The sequence below is a fragment of the Zeugodacus cucurbitae genome, chromosome 5 (assembly GCF_028554725.1).
Source record: "Zeugodacus cucurbitae isolate PBARC_wt_2022May chromosome 5, idZeuCucr1.2, whole genome shotgun sequence".
Classification (NCBI taxonomy): Eukaryota; Metazoa; Arthropoda; class Insecta; order Diptera; family Tephritidae; genus Zeugodacus; species Zeugodacus cucurbitae.
This window is the reverse complement of record NC_071670.1, coordinates 62,241,164-62,255,604: the sequence shown is the minus strand read 5'-3', so window position 1 is coordinate 62,255,604 and position 14,441 is coordinate 62,241,164. Positions and strand designations below refer to the sequence as shown.

Here is a 14,441-nt window from a genome sequence, read left to right as displayed (position 1 = left end):
TTTAATCGATTAATAGCTTAAACAAATTTAATAGAAAATATCAAAAAAATTAGAAATTCTCATTTTCATTTGATATATTTTTATAGTAGTCAAAACAACCATGAGATATATTGACATCTAACTTTCAAAATTAATAAATTATGTTTTTATTAATTTCAATTAAAAATTATATCTGATATATATAGAGCAAAATTATTCACTTGACACGATAGCAGCAACCCTGTCATATTCAGCAATTCAGCGTTAACCGATTGTGAATCGTTCAGTCAATCGCCATATTGATTTTAGACGAAAAATCTCAAGCAGCCACATTGGATCGTGACATTTAGTTGAACTAAATAGAATAAATTTTCTCAGCTCTTTCGGAGACCTCAAGGTATGGAAAATTCAGTAAAAGGTGCCTCATTATTTTTGTTTTGTATACGTCTTGGCAAAAAATTGAAAAGGAATGGAATTGATGGATAATTCAACAGAGTTGTCTAGGCGGTGACGATTGCTCGCGAAGTTCTTTACATGGGGGGTTTAAAATAAAATTACATAACATTATTTTTGACTTGAGTAAGTTTTAAATGTGAACAACTCGTTTACAGCCTTAAGTTAAAGTGTATAAAAACTGAAAAACAAATATTTAAGTATATATTTGAAGAGATAATGAATTGAAAAATGCACAGTTTGGGAAAACACGAAGTATTCATGCCTTCAAGTTCATTTTTTACGCAGGAATTTTTAAAAAACGTTTCCATGAATAGGACACAACTATAACACGCTGAGCCTGCAAATATATAATATTCAACAGAGAATTCACAACTATAACTACAACAGCATTTGCACTGCATAACAAAGCCGGATAAAGTAACTTTGGAACGAAGCATTTGCCAACCAAACACACGGTAGTGAACGCTTGGTGCTTCGCAAAAGTGGAAGAATACAGTAAGAGCGAACATGTAATGTCATTTTTTTAGCATTGAAATACATACATTAATTTCATATATTTCTTTAACACTAATCGTTAATATTTTCTTGTTTCCAAATTTACGTCAAAATTTCTAAATACGAATGTCAAAGACAAGCACTTTGCTGCACTTTGATAATGAACAAGAAAATATGTCGTTTAAAGAAAACAAAAAAAAAAAAAATACATACTAGTATTCAATATCGTATAGAGATTGTTATGAGTATAAAAGCAGGACAAGCCGACATAGTAATGTGATTTATTAAAAGGGCTATAGTTTGAATTACAGATATAAACATCACATCCAACGGCCGACAAAGTAAAAAGCTAAAATGTCTTCTATGAGTCACCGACAGAAACGTGATGTTGGATATGAACACGATACGCGGAGGGAAGAACGAAAAAGACGTAGCCGCTCCAGTAGTCGTTCGCGTCATCGTCGCTACCATGACAGTCGCTCATACAGCCGCAGTCGTAGTCGTTCCATAGACTACCGAAAGCGTCGTAACGACAGACGTTCACGTAGTCGTAGTCGCAGTAAGAGTTATAGTCGTCGCGATAGACACAACTCTAGTCGACGCTATAGAGATTCGCGTAGTCGTAGCCATTCTCATACACGTTCACATCGTAGTAGCAAAAGGGATTCACGCTCACGCAGCCCAGACAAGCGCTCACGCAATATCGCCGATGCTGATCGGAGGCAATATGATAATGGAGCTAAGCATTCTACGAGTAATTCTGCGGAAAGCAGCCGTTCTAAAGCAACAGATTTTGACATGCAAAATACTGATTTGCAACATTTACCATTACCTAAGCGTGAACCCATCGGCGCATATTACAATCTCGATGCAGATGAACCAATAGATAAAGAGCGTATACATCGTGAAATGGAAGAGAAGTTACGTCAGGCACTTGCTAAGGAAGGCAAGGTGTATCCACCAAAAAAACCGGAGGCTTCACATCCAGTATTTGCAAATGATGGCTCGTTTTTGGAAATTTTCAAAAAAATGCAAGCCCAACAACAACATGTACCAATTGCTACTGCGCCTGCCATTATAGCGCCCATCGTCGCGGCTCCTGTATTAGCGTCTACCTCAAATGCCGCCACAACAACTGGCAAAGTTGCACCACCACCGCCGATGGTTGGACGTCGACGAGGCGGAAAGATACTCAAAACCGGTGTGGTGGCCAAGCCAAAAGCTCAAGCTGAACAAAGTGATGATCCGAAAGACTTTTGGTCTTTATACTTGGCCGAAGTTAACAAATATAAAAATCATGCTTGTGATTCCGACGGCGGCACACGGCCACTGGTTAAGTGAACCTAAATCGGCGTTAAATAGAACTTGAGTGACATAAAGAATACTTCGAGTTTTCCACTAATATGACATGAATTCTGTGCATAAACCTTATATACCAATATATATACATATATAGACATAAATGATAGGAGTTTATTTTAAATTGAATTACGAATCAATTCCACTTCTTCAAGTATCCTGTGAATAATTTTCATTTTAAAGCTAAAAGTAGTTGTAAGTTTTTATTTCATTTGTAGGTTAAGTGGGTATTATCTTGGTGTAATAGAAAGAAATAACTGCATGCACATTACCAACAACAAATGAGTTTTGGAAAGCAAACATTTATTACTTTCTATTACGTCATGTTTATATGTATAAACAACGTACATGGATTTTATTGTTGTGTTAATTTATGAGTACGTTTAAGTTCCATTTTAGTTTCCTTCTTTTTACTAATTTGCTTAGCATTCTTTCATATCATTTTAACATTTCTCAACTAATTTTCTATCATCAACTAACATTCATGCATTATTCTCGACACTTTTTCGTTTGCAAAAATCAAAAAAAAAATATATATATATACATATATGAATATTACATAACATGAAGTGATTGATTGAAGAGCAGCAAGAAAATTGCCAATGTCGAAAAAAGATCAAAAGAAAGCAAAAGAACCCGAATATAAGGTGGAAACAGTTCCGATGGATCCACGTTTTCCCAATACGAATGTAACACGGCATTGCTGGTTTTCCTATGTGGAATACCATCGTTGTCAGAAGAGTCGTGGTGAAGGGCATGAATCGTGCGAATATTTTCAAAAAGTTTTCAAAACAATGTGTCCAAACGCCTGGGTGGAAAAGTGGAATGAACAACGGGAAGCCGGTGTTTTTCCAGGCAGAATTTAAGTTTTTATACTTTTATTATATGCTGTAAATTGTTGTTAAATGACACCATCACTGCTACACCAGCAAACTGTCAAACGACTCAAGACACACACACGCATTAACACACAGCAATACTTACAGCCATATAGAAACATATTTACAATGAAAAACCACTTTTTCACATATTTACTATAAATTTCTTAAATAAAATCGTTTTTTAGTGTGGAAAAGTACATAATTTTTCGGTACACTCCTTGCATGAGTCGACAAAATAATTTTCATTTGCAATGAACTACAATGTGGCAACTACGCATGTAAGGTACACAAAAAATATTTACAGTTTCGCCGAAAATTTTGCTTAATTACAATTCATTTTCTTTTGATTTAGAGAAAAAATTAATTTTTCGGTTTTCATATTTTTTATATTGAATTTTTGTATACTTTAATTTTTATATATATTTTTTTTTATAAAAACACACTTCAACAATTCTTATATGTATATCTCTAAGAAATACATATTGATTTGTGCTATTCAAAATATAAACATATATAATTAATATATGTACATATATACTGATTGTAAACGAAATTAATCATAATCATACCATTAAGTGACTAACGTAACCGATTTCTCTTGTATATCTTTGTATACCGTATATTTTCCATATAACCATCATCAAATATTGTTCGTTCGTTCGCTCGCTCGCTTGCTCCTTGGCTTTGCCCATTTCTACTTGTATGCGTTTAATTACATGCAGTAATTTATAATAAACACATTTCCCATGTCTAAAAAAGGCAAAGAAAAAACCATGACGTACAAAATGGAAACTGCGCCCTTCGATCCACGCTTCCCCAACCAGAACGTGACTCGTTATTGTTATCAATCATACATTGACTACCATCGCTGCCAGAAGGTGCGCGGCGAAAGCTACGAGCCATGCAACTACTTCAAGAAAGTATTCTCATCGATGTGCCCCAATGCTTGGGTGGAGAGATGGAATGATCAACGTGATGCCGGTACCTTCCCTGGCAGAATCTAAATAGGCATTTTTGTGAGTGAGTGTGTGGGATTGCAATAACATCGCAGAATTCCATTGAACAAAACAACAAACACACTACGGGGGAAATTCTAATAAAACTACCAACTATAAAAAACATAATACACTCCCACAACTATATAATTATGTATTATTTACGTAGAAAGTTGTTTCAATATGCGAGGCAGATACTGGCTATTTGAATGTCATGATTATAATTGAAACTGAATGAGTTATGTAATGATAAATAAATAAATATGTAACATATAAAAGTAAAGTTGTTTTTATTTTACTTATTTTTCGTGTCTTACAAGAGGTCTTCGGCGGCGAGTGGGATTGAGAGAAGTAAAAATATTTGGAAAATGAACTCGAATTTATATTCGAGCACAGGCTGTCAGTTCAGCAGAGTTCCCGAGAACTATAGAGGAAATTAAAATTATTACAACAACAACAACAACACTAGACTAACTAGAATGAATTTGACTTCATATTCCACTAAGAACTGTCAATAGCATTCCGCAAATAGTTTATAGGTTGTATAACAACAAATACAAAAAATACAACGGTTTTTGTTATTGTTCTATATGTCGAATATGTATGTTTGTAAGTTCCCGATTTCAGAGTATTTTTGTCTAATTTTACAAAATTAGTGCATAATTTTAGGCGCAAATTATTGCCTATCGGAGAACATAGTAAGTAAATCGCTGTTGCTCCCCCCACAACCGTTGTAATATTTGTTGTAGTTAATATACATTTTATAATCGTGCGACGGGGTTATCCTTACAAAACACTACGCTGTTGAAAATCTTATCCAGTACACACACATACTTTTAGTTTAAAATTTCAAAATTTTGACTCTTTACTTTTAGTAAACTGTCTGTATAAAATAAATTAACAAAATATATATGGATTAATGTAGACATTTTTTGTGTTTACGATATACAGCTTATATCTTTACATTTTAATTTTACAATATGTTTACCATTATTATCTAAGGTAGATTATAATCTATGTAAGTGCAGTTATGAAACAATTACAACAACAACAATAACTGTCTCTTTTGTAACTCTTTATAAGAGCTTATTTGTAACAATTCCCTCGCCTGTTTGAAATTAAATATATATATGTATATATATATAGGGTTAATACTTGATACTCAATCACAGGAACCATCCAACCAGCCATCTCGCCACCTCTCATTAACTTTCGAACAATCGAATTGTGTTTTGCCCAGTTTTACATTGACACGGTTGTGGAACTTGCACAGCCATTGTGAGAATTCATATTGTGAATTCACCTGCGCCGGATGTTCTTTGAGGCTATAATGAGAAAGCGTATTAAAGTATGTCATGTAAGTAAAGCGCAATTGCATCATTCAATGCTTACTCTTTGCGAAAATCTTTGGCACAATGTTCGCATGGGTAGACACGTGACAGCACTTCCAGAAATGTTTTCATATCACGCTTTTGATTGTCCGAGGGATTGTCTTCATAAAATGCCGCCATTGTGTGTAATAAGCCCCAGGTGGCACGTCCCAAAGCCACCTTATCCAAGGGACAGCCATTTCGTGAGGCCGGACTACTTTCGGCTGTTTCCTCCTTTGGCGCATCCTGCAAGATTTCACATCACTTATTATCGTGTAGTTATGAAACATTTCAACACATTTATATGTGATGTTTTCAAGTTTCTAGAATGTACACAACACTTACCGCCTTATGAAATATTTGCCGTTGTTGTTTTGACCAATATTTAAAATCTGTACATGTGCGACAATTGTTATCGGGCTTGGCAGGCGCGCCATAAGCATCGTGCTTGGACATATTTCTTTTCCAAATAAGTTGCAGTCAAAATAAATCAAATAAAATTTGAAATTTTCACCCTTTTATTTATGAAAGAATTTATAGCCGCAATCGCTGTCAGCTGTGATGAAATGTCAGAATGGCTTAAACACACGCACAAACATTTGCCAAAGAATGTGAGGTTATGAGAGAATACAAATGCCGTAGCTGACGCCAACTAGTAACGCCGTTATAATTGTTATCTCGGCATTGTTTTCACAGTAAATACTGTTTAAAATATTTATTTATAATTATTTGTAAAATAAATAATTGAAAATATTTGTTTATTTTAGTTTAGCTGAATACTTAAATGAATAATATTAGCATTTTGCTATTTTATTTTATTGATATGTCACGGAGAATATGGCAACGCCAACTAACGGAACGGAAACTGTGGGAAACGTATTTGTGAAATGTCATTAGTTAAAATTAAATTCGCGCAAATTTGAGGGCGTTTAGATTTATTTTGTGTAAAATTTATTGAAAGTGTTCTGAAGTGTTTGAAATGACATTATTATATTATAAATTGTTTAAACTGAAAGCGCGCATAGTTTAAAGTACATGAAGATATGTGGTTAGTTGATACAACTTAAACAAAAAAGATGTGTGAATGATGAAAAGCGGACGCCACCCTTCAGTGAACATTTAAACCAAATGTACACAGCAATTCCATCCATAGCAGTAATATACATATACTGATTTACAAAAATAGCACAGAATTAAAAGGTAAACGATTTGTAAGTTATAGCGTACATATATATAAAGTAATCTAGAAAATGAACACACATTGGCAAAACTAACCTTTTAGATAATCGGATAATATTTAATAAGTAATTGTAGTAATAGATAAATGTTATAAATATATATATGTACATGTACATGTGTATAACAGAGTCTTTGGAAAAAGCATACATAATGTCAGATCTGTTACCACTCACAAATGTAGCTTTCTCTTGTGCCATACAAGAGGTCAGCAGTAGCAGCGATCTTTAATTTATACTTATGTATATATTTTTTTTTTTAATATTTCTATATACATTTCTTTTAAAAATAGTATTTCTGCAAAATATGTATCTCCCTGTAATATTTTCATTGTTGCTTGTTTATTTCTTTCAATTTTTTTAATCAAAAATTGCCGGCTTGTGTATTATAGTAATAATTGTGCACTATTTTTGAAGTGTGTAATAGATGTGTAAAAAATCTATATAATGTATAACTATGTGCAGATGTGAACGTAATTGCGAAATTGTTTACAATTTAAACAGACGTGCGGCTTATCAATGCACCGGTGCATCATGGTGTACGGTCATATTCGTTGTGGTAGTTCATTAGTTTATCAGTGAAATGCTGACACACTACATATGTACACTATTATAATTTGATGAGTTAGAATATTCATATTAGTAAATTTGTTGTTTTTGAAAATTTGTAATCTTTTTTGGTTGTTGCGATTATATAACGCATTGTGATTGAGGTTAGGTGTGTAGGCTCGTAGGAAGCTCAGCCTTGAAGATTTTTTTTATGCAGAACTTGACTCTGAACATAATTGTTGATGGTAGATATTTACTATCCTCATTATTATCTTAAAAAAATTTTTAATTTTGACGACTTGTGGATTAGTGCAATTTATTAGCGTTATTCCGTTGGGGTACAATAAAGTTTATATTAAATTAATCACAAATATTTTATACTGTTGCATGTATTATATTAAATCCGTATCAGTTTTCCTTCTTATTCCCGGAAAGCACTTAACATTGCAAATTTGAAAGTACTATGTCCATAGCACGTTTCTATTATTGGTACCGGAAATACCTATTAATATTTACTGGTGCTACGCGTTAGCTTATAAATATGTATACACTTAGCTATGTAGCATGTATTTATATACTCGAATATGCTGTAAGAGATGCTGAGCTTTAATAATTATATTATTATTTTTTTATATTTTAAAATATTCCGAACGACATTTTTCATAGCAGCGGTATGTTTCTATGTAATAAAGGGTGGCTCATTAGCTAAAAGTTGAAATAAAAACATTTTTTGAAGAGAAAAATATGTTAGGAACTTTTTTTCAGTAAAAATACATTTATTTCTGTTTAACATTTTTTTCAAATTGCAATTTAGAGATTTATTATTATATTATAAAATTTATATAAAATAAAAAAAAAACAAGTAAAAATTTTTAAGTTAAATTAATTTACATTCTACATTTAACCAAAAACCCACCCAACACCCTGTACACGCGTTTATGTGCTCTATAATTATTGCTTATAAAATTTTAACCTTTTGAAAAATTAATTGTAACCCTTTTCGAATAACATTTTGAAAAAATCCCACTTGAAGTACAAATAAACTGCGCTTTAAATCAGTGATCTAACCATAAAATATTCAGTCATACGCCGGTGTTTACAAATATATGTATGTATGTATGTATGCTTGCACTGATCTTTTTACGTCAAGCTTCTACCGTAATTAGCACTACAGATGCGCTGCGAGCGTTTGAATGCATCTCTGTATGTTATTTTGTGATTAGAATTGAATTCTGTGTTTACCCATCAAATCATTCATATTTGCTATTTATATTATTAATATATTTATTTTTTACTTTTACATTAATTTTTTAACTTTACTTTGTGTACTGCGCTTGGGTTTATTGAGTCTATTTGTTGTGTCTATTTGGGTCGTACACCCTTTATGAGTTTTTAAATGTTATAGATAATGATTGAAGGTCGTAAAAATGGATATCAATCTCTTAAGTCTGAGTTGATTCTATTATAATGAATTATAATGAAAAACTAAAAAAAAAAGATTTTTAATTCTAGCTCTATAAAATGAGATCCTCTGATTTGAACTATGCCATATTTCCTTTGCAATATTGTTTTGATTCTATAATCGCGTTTTCGATTTTTTCCCTTCCTTACTTCAATATCGGTAATGAGGTCGGTATTGAGCAAGTCGATAAGGGTTCGATATTTAGATTTCTGAAGAGTTTTCTAAATATTTATCGCAAAAACTTTTGTGGATGGTGCGATATATTGAAAAGTATTCTTCCTAACCCAGTTTATACCGAGATATTTCTGATTTAACCATGGCACCCTTTTTCACCCAGAAATTACATACAATGTGTTCGGAATTAGTTAGAAAATTTAGTTAATAAATTTATTCCTGGAAGAGCAAACCATACATTTTTGTGAGTCGATCACGGGAAACCCCGGATTTATATCTCCGAGGGGGAGCTACATTAATAGTCTCTTAGAACAGAATCCATGACTACCGGGGACCAAAACCACATCTTCATATCTCTGGATGGAATTAACATATCTCTAACTATCTTAGAATATGTCGTCAAGAAGTTAAAGGTTTTGTTTACAGCAAGAATATGATTCCAGTGGCAAGGGAAGAAATCACTCGAAGAAATGATTATTATTTAATGATTTTTTTTCACTGACTGAAATAGAAGTCTCACATTAAATTTTTTTGTTTTTGTGTCTTGTTGTTCTCTTACTCTTTGTGGAGATTCCTTTATCTTTTATTTATTAAATGGAGAGTTCGTTATAAGCCGATAATGATGAATAGATTTGCAGAACACTTCTTCAACTTGCTGAATGGCAGTGAAAGTGCAGCACCAGGAGAATGCGATCCCGAATCTCCAATCGTTGGTAATGAAACAGATGTTCCATTGTCCGACGATGAAGAAGTTCGAATAGCAATTACCCGCTTAAAGAAGAACAAAGCGGCGGGGCCGATGGAGTGCCGGCCGAGCTGTTCAAAGGACTGATAAGATGCATGCAACAGCTTCTTTGCAGAATATGATTGGACAAAGACCCGACGTTGTGAATCTAACTTTGCGCTGGTTAATCCATGAAAAGGGAGATCAAACAATCTGCGCCAATTATCGTGTGATAAGCCTCCTCAATATCGAATATAAGGTCCTATCCAGCGTACTGTGTGAAAGACTAAATCCCACCGCCAACGAACTGATTGGATGATGAGCTGTAAATAAATTCAAAATATTAAATATAATTAAAAAATTAAGTTTTATAAATTTTGTGCTACAAAAATGGAAGTTCTAATCCGATTAAGTATTAAATTTCAATTGGATAACTCGCATGTAAAGTAAACAAACCCAAAAAACGACTTGCAACTGAACCGGATATACAATTACAATAATTTCTCATTTAAAATTCCAAATCGAACGAAACCAATCAATCAAACACATTACGTCACCATAAATCAATTAATCGCCCTATGTAGGGTATTTAACACAACGCTGCGCTGAGACATTTCAATCAACAACATTTTGCCGTGAATTCAAAACGATTGAGATAGTGCAAAGCACAGCAACAACAACAACAACGCCAAAGACGTACAAATAATCTCGTGTAAATAAGCAAAATGGAAACAACAAAGATGCATCTCCGATTATTACCAGTTTGCTTTCGCATCGCCACAAATTTGCTTGCATCGACAATTTCCAAACAATAAAAGCCCAGCCACCGCAGTGCCACCAACCAGTTTTCTGTGAATGTTCTGTGAGACACCAGCAAAACTGTCGGGAAGATGAACAAGTTTACGGTAAATTGAAATTGTGCTGTGGAAGTTATTATAGAATTTAGAATCAAACGTTCTTCTCTTGTATTTTGCAGGTGATTTTCGTTACCTTAGCCGTTTTGGGCGCCGTTAATGCTTATGGCGGCGGCGGTGGTGGCTCTAAATATGGTGGCGGTGGCGGCTTAGGACACGGCGGTGGTGGTGGTAGTGGTGGATTTGGTCCTGGAGGTGGTGGTGGCGGCTTTGGTCCAGGAGGAGGTGGCGGCTTTGGACCAGGAGGAGGTGGTGGTGGCGGCGCTGGTGGAGGCGGTGGTGGAGGCGGTGGTGGTGGACATGGTGGTGGTGGATTTGGTCCCGGAGGCGGTGGCGGTGGATTTGGACCCGGAGGTGGTGGTGGTGGCTTCGGACCAGGAGGCGGTGGCGGCTCTGGTGGACACGGTGGTGGTGGACATAGTGGTGGTGGTGGTGGATTCGGTCCCGGAGGCGGTGGTGGCGGTTTTGGACCAGGCGGCGGCGGTGGTGGCGGATCTGGCGGTGGTTTCGGTACAGGCGGCGGCTTTGGTGGTGGCTCAGGCGGTTACGGCTCAGGTGGCAGTCATGGTGGTTACAAAAAACATGGCTATTAGATTTAAGGAGTGATTAAGCGTCTTTACTCTGCTGTGATTTTTTAACTGTGTACATAGTTTTTTCTCTTGGAAGAAATCATTCGGAATTGCTTGGAAGAATAAATTCGTTTTTTAAATAACTACCTCATGTGGTTTTTTGGTAATTTTTGAAAGACGACTGCTTAATTAACTTATTAGGATCGTGTAGAAATGGTCGAAGGTTGTAATCTCGGAATTACCTAAGTTCCTCCAACTATAACTTAATACTACGACTACATAGGTTAGGTTAAGTTAAGGTGTAGATCTCCGCAACTGCAGAGCGTCTCACTTAGATAGATTCGACTGTCTTTTGTGGCACCCAGATACTCTTGACGGATCGTTAAGACCCTTATAATTTGACAAAGCGCTTGGATTCTAAGTTCTTAAGTCGGTTAATGTCGATTCCAGATTCCAGTCGATTCACACTTCGGTGAGTTCGCCGAAGATGTGCGTACTGAGATGTTTTAATCTAAGTCTGTCGAATGCTGGACATTGAAGGAGGAAGTGCGGCGACTACATAAGACCTGGGTTCAATCAGACTTCTAAGCAAAATCTCTAAGCTTTTTTAGATAACGTTCCAGAGAAGGCAATGACAAACCTAATTCTTGTATTTTTGTATTTGTATTAGAGCTCTTGGTATTCGATTAACCGAATTAACCGATTAGGGCATTATTCGAATAATAATATTCGGTTTGCACTATTCGGATAGTCGTAAGTTGTCGACTATTCGATTAACCACTCATTTCCGACTATTCGGTTAACCGTTCGTTGTGTTTCTATGTTTATTGAAAAATGTGAGACTCATGAAAAATGTCCACAATTGACATTTTCACAAATAAAAACAAACAAAAATCAAAGGCTGCTTGGATTTTAAACAATTCTCATTTATTCAAATGCACGCAGCGGAGCAACTATTCGAATAGTGGCAGCAGAACAACTATTCGAATAATCGTAGTAGAACGACTATCCGAATAGTCGTAACATTGCGACTAATCGAATAGTGCTAACCGGTTAATATGTGTACGAACGGTTACAAACCGGATATTTGAATAATTGGTTTTCAGGTTAATCGAATAATTTTACGAGCCCTAATTTGTATATTTGGCATAGGCAAAACATAAAAATAATTAAGCTTTTTCATGAAAAAATGCTTCAATAGCTTTTATAGACACTTCTTAAGCCATATAAACTTAAAGACTCTTCCCAAACCGTTACTTTACCGTAAACAACACCATACACAACCAATAAAACACAGCTGATGCTGTTGCGCCTACAACAACACACCTGTAACACCTATTACAAAAAGCTACTTTGGCGCGCAAATGAAAGCTCCTTGGCCTGATTAAGCAACTAGCTTCGTTAGCTTTTTGCGCTCTTCACACGACGTTTCGTCAAAAAAGCATACACATAACTTTGTACCAAAAAAGCTTTTGAGAACATAACGGTGCCTAAATAACTGACCAACATGCAACGGTTAGTTTAGTCTTCGTGAGGTTCTGTTCGTATTAACAACGTTTCAATGGGAGTTAAAACGCGCCGATATATAGTGAATAATAATACTGAAAAAAAAGGGTGTTTAGTGTTTGAAACAACAACAATAAAAACAACAAAAACAAACACATAAAAATACTAAAATAATATAAGGAGATTGAAAGCTGACATTCTTGGCCAACACGCACACACTGAAGCGCGCGCGGCGGGCTGCCTAGCTGGCTGGTTGACTGGCTAGTTGGTCACTGCTACTACCGTTAGTTTGATGTGTAGTGTGTGTGTGTGTGTAGAAACATACATAATTGTAGTACTATAACGGTGAAGTGCACGCGCTTCTTCTACATACTCTGCTATGTAGTATCTTAAGTGTATATACGTATGTATGTGTTGTTGTGACGCACACATTAACGCTGCGCTGGTATGTTTATGCAATTACAAAACAAAATATATAAGTAAAATGGAAAGCGTTAGAAAGTGAAATCATCACCACCCCACGACGACGAGTTCCAACGAAGACGAGTCTTCAGTAGTAGTACTTAGACTGCCAGCTACTTTTGGCTCGCGTATCTGCGTAGGCACACACTCGCTCGTGAATGTGTATGTGTGTTAGTGTGGTTGTGGTTGTTGTTGCGGAACATTGAATCTTATATAAGTTGTGTAAGCCAAAAGTAGAAGAAGCAACGGAAAAACGGTGGAAAAAAAATAAAAAAAACAAGAAAAGCGTAAAGCATAGTAACAACAACAAAAACAAGAAAAAAAGCCCGCAGCGTGAAAGCCACTTAGAGTAGACGAGAGGTGGAGAGGGGAAACTAATCCGAGCGAAAGACAAGAACAACAAAAAACAACAATATTGAAAGAAAACACGTAAAATAACAGTAAATAAAAAAATAAAACAACAACAACAATACTTGTGAAAGCAAACATGCCACGGCAGTGAAAGCAGAGTAATAACTACAAAAACACAACAAAAACCAAAAAACTCAAAGTAAGCACAACGAACGTTTTCCTGTTAGCGCCACGATTGCTTGCTTGCCGCTACGGCGCTCCAAAGCAGCAAGCTTCTTAGCAACTCCTACAACAACTTAACTCCAAATCAAATAAAGCAATAAATCGTGTGCCCCCGCCGGCCGCCTTTCTAAGCGCCTTTTCGTGTGGAGCGCGTGGCAGGAGAGCACCGCCAAACGAGCTTACCTGTTTCGCAAGAAGTCGTGCCTGCAACACACCGACCGTTAGTTATTGCGAATTACCGTTATGAGGGGGCTGAATGGGCTGTAAGATGGTTTTGGCAAATTGTTGAGCCGCAACGAGGCATGCGAAATGTTGTAGTAAAATTAGAAATTACAATATTACAATAACAATAAAAAATCCGTAAAAATCAATGTTGTGCAATTTAAAAAGAAAATAAAATTTTACGCTATGCAATGTGAATAAAAATGTGAAATTGTCGAAAAGTGTTGCGAATTTTAGGTGAAATTTCCAAATCGTCGGCAAATCACGCTTTTAAGTTATTAAAAATTCAAATAACCGAGTAATAGTAAATAAAATGATAAGTAACTACTATATAATAAGCTTAAACAACAACAACAATAAGAATAACAAAAACGAAATGCGCATGAAAACGATTGCAAATCATAAAGCATGAAATGAAATTTTAATTGTTCGGTGCCGTTAATCGTCGGTAAGAATACTCGTATATCTAACGGTTGTAAATTGTAATGCGATTTAAGGAATTAAGTGAAAAGTTTA

At 35.3% G+C, this 14,441-nt stretch overlaps 5 protein-coding genes across 14 annotated transcripts in view; 4 read left to right on the top strand and 1 right to left on the bottom strand.

Moving 5' to 3' along the window:
- Positions 1-235: 235 nt before the first annotated feature.
- On the top strand, positions 236-3,598 carry LOC114803591 (uncharacterized). The gene is made up of 2 exons (XM_029038160.2): positions 236-376; positions 2,860-3,598. Exon 2 carries the CDS (start codon positions 2,892-2,894, stop codon positions 3,153-3,155), a length of 264 nt encoding a protein of 87 aa, XP_028893993.1. The 5' UTR covers positions 236-376; positions 2,860-2,891; the 3' UTR covers positions 3,156-3,598.
- LOC105208883 (cytochrome c oxidase subunit 6B2) lies at positions 237-4,448 on the top strand. Of its 6 annotated transcripts, none has more exons than XM_054230695.1 (3): positions 241-376; positions 721-944; positions 1,242-2,783. In XM_054230695.1, the coding sequence occupies exon 3, from the start codon at positions 1,285-1,287 to the stop codon at positions 2,269-2,271; it is 987 nt and encodes a 328-aa protein (XP_054086670.1). In that variant the 5' UTR covers positions 241-376; positions 721-944; positions 1,242-1,284; the 3' UTR covers positions 2,272-2,783. The 6 variants fall into 6 exon arrangements, 5 of the variants coding, with proteins under 5 accessions (XP_011177266.1, XP_054086670.1, XP_054086671.1 ...); XM_054230696.1 differs by having other exon boundaries at positions 1,230-2,783; XM_029038154.2 differs by lacking the exon at positions 241-376 and adding an exon at positions 410-558 and having other exon boundaries at positions 721-930; positions 1,230-2,783.
- Positions 4,449-5,005: 557 nt separating this feature from the next.
- On the bottom strand, positions 5,006-6,127 carry LOC105208885 (FAD-linked sulfhydryl oxidase ALR). The gene is made up of 3 exons (XM_011178970.3): positions 5,881-6,127; positions 5,558-5,781; positions 5,006-5,490 (listed from the first exon to the last, which is right to left on the bottom strand). Exons 1-3 carry the CDS (start codon positions 5,989-5,991, stop codon positions 5,328-5,330), a joined length of 498 nt encoding a protein of 165 aa, XP_011177272.1. The 5' UTR covers positions 5,992-6,127; the 3' UTR covers positions 5,006-5,327.
- Positions 6,128-6,235: 108 nt separating this feature from the next.
- LOC105208961 (uncharacterized) overlaps positions 6,236-14,441 on the top strand; it is a 188,257-nt gene continuing 180,051 nt past the window's right edge. For all 5 annotated transcript variants that reach the window (XM_054230681.1, XM_054230680.1, XM_054230679.1 and 2 more), the window contains exon 1: positions 6,236-6,735. The gene's annotated coding sequence lies outside the window, so the exon portion shown is untranslated. The remainder of the gene's footprint in view (positions 6,736-14,441) is intronic.
- LOC105208886 (uncharacterized) lies at positions 10,312-11,308 on the top strand. Its single transcript, XM_011178971.3, has 2 exons — positions 10,312-10,584; positions 10,656-11,308. The coding sequence occupies exons 1-2, from the start codon at positions 10,570-10,572 to the stop codon at positions 11,184-11,186; spliced, it is 546 nt and encodes a 181-aa protein (XP_011177273.2). The 5' UTR covers positions 10,312-10,569; the 3' UTR covers positions 11,187-11,308.